The sequence below is a fragment of the Corvus brachyrhynchos genome, unplaced genomic scaffold (genome assembly GCF_000691975.1).
Source record: "Corvus brachyrhynchos isolate BGI_N302 unplaced genomic scaffold, ASM69197v1 scaffold58, whole genome shotgun sequence".
NCBI lineage: Eukaryota > Metazoa > Chordata > Aves > Passeriformes > Corvidae > Corvus > Corvus brachyrhynchos.
The window spans coordinates 1759491-1766554 of NW_008239539.1; the positions used below are offsets into that span (position 1 = coordinate 1759491).

The window sequence follows — 7064 nt, forward strand, 5'->3', positions numbered from 1 at the left end:
TTTTTCCCTTTTTCTCCCCCCCATCACTTTAACGGATTCCTGCCAAATCAGAGTGGCTGGTGCCTGGCAGGGCCGGGCTGCCAGCGCCGGCAGGATGCCCGTGGTCTCCGTCCTTTACAAGGGAGCCATCATCATCAGCAGGTAACCTCCCCCAGCTGGGGTGGGAATGGGGAGGGGGCCCTGGGGCTCCCGTGACTTCCACTTCCAGCCAGAGTCCTTCCACTGTTTTCTCCGGGAGCGGGGTTGAGAGGCAGGGGCTGCAGCAAGAGCCCAGGACGCCGTCGCTGGTTGGGTTTTCTGCGTTCGTGGCATTAGCAGAGCTCGGGGCTGCTGGGCAGCCGTGCCTCGGAGCGGGGGTGATGATAAGAGGTGATGGCAGGGGGATGATGATAAGAGTTGATCGTATCAAGGAGGCATCTGCTCCGCTGGAACTGCATCCGTATGGCGCCTTCCAGCCTGTCCTGAGCGCCTGGGGCTCGCCCCGGGGAATTTCCTCAGTGATTTACTCAAAATACCCTGAAAATCCTGGGCGGGAGATTGAACCAGCCTGGGCCCAGGGCTGCTCTGCCTTCCTGGGATGGCTTGGAGCTTCATTTTTCAATAGCCAGATGTGGCCAGTTGTTTGTTCAATCTTGAGTAGTGTGCAAGGATAGTGAGGAGGGACATTTTTTAACAGGGAGAAAACGCTTCAGGTCCGAATCTTAGAGGTGGAAGTTATTGGCTTTGCAGGATGGCTCGATATTTTGAGTTTCATTTTGGATTCCTGGGAAGTCCTGGTGGGTTATTCTTATCCTGCATCCTGCTGGATTTGGAGCAGCCTCTTGTTTCCCACGGTGTTGTTCCTCGTCATCTGTGTTCAGATCAGGGACCTGATATCAACTGGGAAACACCTTTTCTCTTGCAACTTAAATGCTGGGGAGTGTTTTGGGAGCTCCTCACCCCTGGTTTCCCACCTGGCACATCTGGGTTGGGGTTTCTCACATCTGGGTTCATCCATCCTGAGGAGCCCAAGGAGAAGTGCTGGTGGTCCCAGGTTTGGAGTCTGGCATCTGTGGTTGGGGCAGGGTGTTTTTGGGGTCATTCATTTGGGACCTTGCCTAAGGGTGTTTAGGGGGAGGCTGTGGGATGTTTTGGGGAGTTACTTGGCTCGGGGGAATCTCAGCTGTGTGATGTTCTTCCACCTGCTCTGGCTTGTGATGAGAAGCTCCCACCAGACCAGGCAGGACTCAGAGCAGCTCAGCAGCTTTTGCATCCCCTTTTCCAGACCCTCTGCCTGCATTACAAACCTTGGGAGTGGATTGTGCCGGGCTGTCTTCCTTACAGGCTGCCTGTGTTTGTGAAACTGGTTTATTCCCAGAACACAGGTCCAAGCTCTGATCTCATTTCCCGGGAGCTGCACAGCTGTCCAGCCCTGATAATCTGGGGTAATGAATCACAGACAGGTCCAGCAGATTTGCTGGGTGGGGAGGACAATGTTGAGCCCTGCACATATTCTCTCATTTATCTGTGTGAACTTCGGGGGGGCTGGCTCGGGGCTGGTTTTTGCCTGTGTGTGTGCAGCAGTGGGGCTGTGCCTCAGCCTGGCTGTCTGCAGGGTCTGGTGGGCAGTGTCCGGGGTGGAGGGGACACTGTGCCTCTGTGTGTGCTGGCTGGGCACTTGTGCCTCTGTTCTTTTTGGCCGGTGACAGAAAGCTGCTCCTCTTGTCTCCCGCAGGACACTCATGGGACCGTACGGGATGGATCGAACCGTGCACTGCTTTGACTTCTACGACTGTGCAAACGGGCTGGGTGAGTACCAGGGACAGCAGGGTGGGCTGGGACACCTCAAAGGTCCCCTCAGTCCCCAGAGCCTGTGCCAGGATGTGCCTCCCTCTGTGAAGTCTGGTGTCTCACTGGTTCTTGTGTCTTGTACCTGCCTGTGTCAAGCGTCTTTGCACCTTTTGCAGCTGCGACATCAAAAGAATGTCAAAATCCCAACTAATTCCATGGTAATGGTGAGCAGCCAGTGCTGGGAGCTGTGCAGGAGCCCGGGGCCACAACCCCTGCCCTGAGCAGGATGAGGGGGAGGGGCCTTTCAGGGTTTTCTGAATTAAATCAACTAAAATGTTAAATAAATAAATGAATAGAATCCCCAGCACATCCCTGCCCCTCTGCAGACTTCTCCCCCGGAAAGCCATCCCAGTGGGTCAGGGAAGGTGCTTCCTGCAGCTCTCCTGGGGACTGGGCTGCATCAGCTGGGGTTTGGGAAGTTTGGCCCACGGGGAAGGGAATGAGCACTGTGTGAGTCAGGTGTCCTTCCACAGCGCTCTGAACTTCAAAACACTGAAGAGAAGGGAAAAGACAAGGTCACATCCATCAGAACGTGAGAAATCCCAGGTTCATGACACTCAGCCCAGAGGGATCCAGCACAGCATTTCTTCTGACCTCTGTGTATCCAGTGGTGCTCTGGTGTGGACTTTATAAAAATCTGTGATCCTGCATCAGGGTTTCACAGTCTCTCCCTTAATTCCTAATTGTGAGTGCAGCCCACCCTCCCACAGGGCAGCTGGGGACCTCTTGGTGGGACCCCTGAATGACCATTTGGGACAACTCCTGAGGAGTCACCAGAGAAACAAGTTCAGGTTTCCTGAGAGCTGAGATTAATTATAGATTGATTATGGGCTGTTTCCAGCTCTGGGGTAACAGGACTTTCTGCCATGGGAGAATGGCTTTGCTGACTCTTCCTCCAGTCATGAGGTTCACGGGAGCTCAGAGAAATGTCTTTACGTGGTGAATATGATATTTTAATCTCCAGAGGTGGATTTGGTTGAGTTGATGGGATTTCAGCTGCTGGGTTAGATTAGCTCATTAAAGGAGGAGACCCAGAAAAGCCTGATGGGGCCATCACTGATGTCTGGAAGAAGTGACAGATGTGGCAGCCCTTTGTGAGCCACTTCACTGGGTTCCAGTTCCTCTCCTTTCCCCCAGTCTGTGGCCAGAGGGCCTTTGCAGGGTCTAGCAGACCCTTTACAGTGAATTCTGATGTGCTGGAGGAAGCTACAATAATGTGGATGTTCTAATGCCATCATCAGCCTCCTTCATCCTCTCCTGTGAGGCTTGAAGCCCTCATGACAAGCAATCATCCTCCAGAAATCGTGGAATGGTTCAGGTTGGAAGGGACCTCAAAGCCCATCCCATTCCACCCCTGCCATGGCAGGGACACCTCCCACTGTCCCAGGCTGCTCCAAGCCCCAATGTCCAACCTGGCCTTGGGCACTGCCAGGGATCCAGGGGCAGCCCCAGCTGCTCTGGGCACCCTGTGCCAGGGCTTCCCCACCCTTGCAGGGAACAATTCCTTCCCAATATCCCATCTAACTGTGCCCTCTGGCAGCTTAACCATCCCTCTCTGACGGGTGGTGCTTCCAGAAGCCCTGTGTCTGCCATAGGTGCAGCTGCTCAAAGTAGGTTTATTTGGGAAAAGAAAGTGACCTCATGAGTTTCTCAAGTTGAATTCAGGCGTTATCCCAGCAGTTTCCTGGGTAGGATGCAGGCGTTATCCCAGCAGTTTCTGAGGTAGGATGCAGGCGTTATCCCAGCAGTTCCTCGGGTTGGATGCAGGCGTTATCCCAGCAGTTTCCTGGGTAGGATGCAGGCGTTCTCCCAGCAGTTTCTTGGGTACGGCGTTATCCCAGCAGTTTCCTGGGCAGGATGCAGGCGTTATCCCAGCAGGTCCTCGTGTTGGATGCAGGCGTTATCCCAGCAGTTTCCTGGGTAGGATGCAGGCGTTATCCCAGCAGTTTCTGAGGCTGGATGCAGGCGTTATCCCAGCAGTTTCTCAGGTTGGATGCAGGCGTTATCCCAGCAGTTTCCTGGGTTGGATGCAGGCGTTATTCCAGGAGTTCCTTTGGAGCAGCATCACTGCTCAGTGCCAGGTCAGCGTTTGGCCGCAGGTCTGTTGCTCTGTGGCTTTAGGTGGAAACCCACATGTGAACCTCAGCAGAAGTTCAAAGGGGTTACCTGGCAGCTCCTCACACCTGAACCTCGAATTAAAGAATAGCCATCAAAGGGAAGTGCTGATTAAGGAGCATTTCTCAGAAACACTGAGATCCCATTATCTTGACCTTCATCTGCTTAGGACAGGGCACTGAGTGATTCACCTCCAATCTGTCCCTTCCTCCAGACAGAAAAAGCTGGCAGGGGCTGCAAGATCAACAGAGGGATTAAGGGAAATGTAATTGAACATTGCCAGCTTAGGCACAGAGCAGGCGGCCCCTCTCCGTGCCCGGCATGTCAGGCGGTGGGGTCAGGATGCGCCCGGGATGATCCCAGTTGGACTAAACAACCAGATTAGCCAGGACACCCCCTGACCTGTGGAACACGGATCCAGGAGCAGGTGAGATTACAGCCTGGGAACTGCGACTCTGGCATTAGTGGGAGCGGGATTAGAGGCACCAGAGAAGTTTGAGGGTCTTGGAGAAATTTATAGGATCACTAAGAACCTAAAGAAAACACAGACTTGATCAGTCTTACCTCTAAGTCCATCTGGAGTTTTCCTGGCAAACTTTGTTCTGCAAAAGAGAAAAAATCAGGGATATGGCCATCAGCTCCAGGACCTTTGCCAGAAAGGAAAGATTAAATAGAGGGATCCAAAATAGGCTAGATTATCTGGCCCTAAGTATGACTTAATAAGCATTATACTGGGACTTTGATGCTGTGATAATTAAAGATCCGTTATTTACCTACACTGGCTCCCAAATAGAAATTTGATTGAAGTAAATGTTTATAAAATATGTAATAAAATATCATCCCCGGAATGCTGTCACCACAGTCCTGGATGATTCAGGTTTGCTGCCATCAGTCACCTACTGTCCCCTGGCTTGGTCCGAGCCCTGGAAGGGGTGAGCCCTCCCTCCTCCTCCTCCCTGCCCCAGTGGGGACTCTCCAGTGGGTTTTGGGGGGCAGGACTGGCACCCTGAGCACCTTCTGGGTGAGGTGATGGGTGTGAGTAGTGGGCAGAGCTCAGCAGCATCCAGCTGCTTTCCCAACAAGGGAGTTAAAACTCAGGGGTTTTTCCTCCCCCCATCCAAGTTTGAGTGTGTCTGGAGCAATACTGTGAGTAATCAGCGATTTTAATAACGAGATCGGATTTTCTCATGACATCGTTGGGGATAAAGGAGGATTTGGAGATACTTCAGCTATATTAAGGCATTATTACAATTGATTTGCAGACACAAAAGGGAAATGAGTCATTATCGATTTGATACCTCGGCACAGGCGCCTGTGCCACGCTGGGCTGCTGGGGGATGCTGAGCCTCTGCAAGGTGCAGATTTTTATAGGATTTGTCTGATGTGCTTCATCATTCCTAATTCCTTCGTGTTCCAGAGTGCAGGAAGATGTGGGATGACTTCCTGAGTCATCCCCTAGGCCTGGGCTGGGCTTCCAGTCTCTCCCCCCTCCAGGGGAACCAATGGGGCTTTGCCTCTGCAGGACTCCCTCGTGCCAGGGTTTCTCAAGCCCATCCCAAGTGTGACCCTGTTCCCTGGGGTGTCTCTGCAGAGCCCAGCAGAGGGATCCCCTGGCTCCACAGGGAGCAGAGAAATTTCCAGCTGAGCATCCCTGGCCATGAGCAGGTTTTACCTTCTGCCCACGGCCACAGCATCTCCTCCCCACTTTGGTCCCCAGGTGCCTGACCTGACTCATGCCTTGGTGAGGCTCGTGCTGCTTCATAGATACCTTTTTGGGGGGCAGTATTTCCAATTTGAGCGAATTTCTTTTAAAATGCAACGGAGAGCAATATTAGTACCCATTCCTGAGGTGTTCTGCTGTGAGCTCCCTGTTCCAGCAGTAAAACAGCTCCTCACAAGTGCCTGGTTAATGCATTAAGCCCAGGGAATAAACTCCAGCACTCAGACGGGGCTGGGGTTTGGAGCTTGGGAAAAGCAGCAATTGGTGCATAGAGGAATGAACTGGAAAATTGCAAGAATTGAGTTTTAATCTAATTTAATAGAAAGGAGACCTGAGAGACAAAGTCGTTCCCTAGAGGCAAATGAAAACTGTGAGGGGCCTGAGAGCAGCACTTGGGTTATAAAGGAAGGGAAACAGGGATGGAAGTAATGCTGTGTCCTGAGTAATCCCGATCCAGGATCCGCTTCCCTCCCGCCTGTTTCAGAACGGGTTCCCAAGTTTTGGGGAAGGAGCTGTGCCCTGTTTCCCTGGAGGGAGGTGTTTCTTGCAGCCCAGGGCCTCTCCAGGGCTCAGAGCAGCCTCGCAGCAGCTGGAGGACAGAGCTGACCCCTCGGTGGCACTGCCCGTCCCCAGTGTGCCCTCCTGTCCAGAGCAGCAAAATGCCTGACCAGCGGCTCTCAGGGGAGATTTGTTAATTAAAGCCAAGCTTTTTAATCCTTCTGTCCACAGCCTGGATCTTCGAAGTAGGACTTAATGAGCCCTGGATAAATAAGTCTCTTGGACCTTTTCCTGCCAGCCAGCTTACGCTGGCCAGCAGGGCCAGGTCCCGTGGCCAGAGGGGTGGCAGTCAGGAGCAGGAGCCCTGTGCCAAGGTGCTGCAGGGCACCTGAGCCCTGCTGTGCTATGGGGGTGGTTTGAACATGAGACAGGGGTCACCTCTGTGCTCCTGCCTCAGCTGCTCCTCCCAGGCTAAACTCTGACAGAAGTGGCCACTCCTGGTGTGTGGCTGTGTCAAAGGCTGAGGTGCTGCTGGGGCCCGCCAGCTGAGTGGAGACGTCCCCACCACTGTGGTGCCCCTGGGGTTTGTCCAGATGTGCACAGGGAAGGGGACCCTGGGGAAACACTTGTCACCAGGAATGTTTTGATCTGCAGCAGGAGCAGATCCCTTCCCATCAGTGATGAACTTGGACATGCTGGAGCAAGTCCAGAGGAGGCCACAGAGATGCTCCGAGGGCTGGAGCCCCTCTGCTCTGGAGCCAGGCTGGGAGAGCTGGGGGTGCTCACCTGGAGAGGAGAAGGCTCCAGGGACACCTCAAAGCCCCTTGCAGGGCCTCAAGGGGCTCCAGGAGAGCTGCAGAGGGACTGGGGACAAGGCATGGAGGGACAGGACACAGGGAAT

General features: G+C 53.6%; 1 protein-coding gene across 6 annotated transcripts in view; it reads left to right on the plus strand.

Annotated features, from left to right (window-relative positions):
• LOC103620516 (syntaxin-binding protein 4) overlaps window positions 1-7064 on the plus strand; it is a 56457-nt gene that overhangs the window by 17401 nt on the left and 31992 nt on the right. For 2 of the 6 annotated variants that reach the window (XM_017741307.1, XM_017741306.1), the window contains exon 2: window positions 1715-1788. In XM_017741307.1, coding sequence (XP_017596796.1) covers window positions 1722-1788 — 67 coding nt within the window. In that variant the 5' untranslated portion in view covers window positions 1715-1721. Of the gene's footprint in view, window positions 1-9; window positions 142-1714; window positions 1789-4222; window positions 4373-7064 lie in introns of those variants that run through there. The other 4 variants (XM_017741308.1, XM_017741309.1, XM_017741305.1 and 1 more) reach the window with 4 other exon arrangements.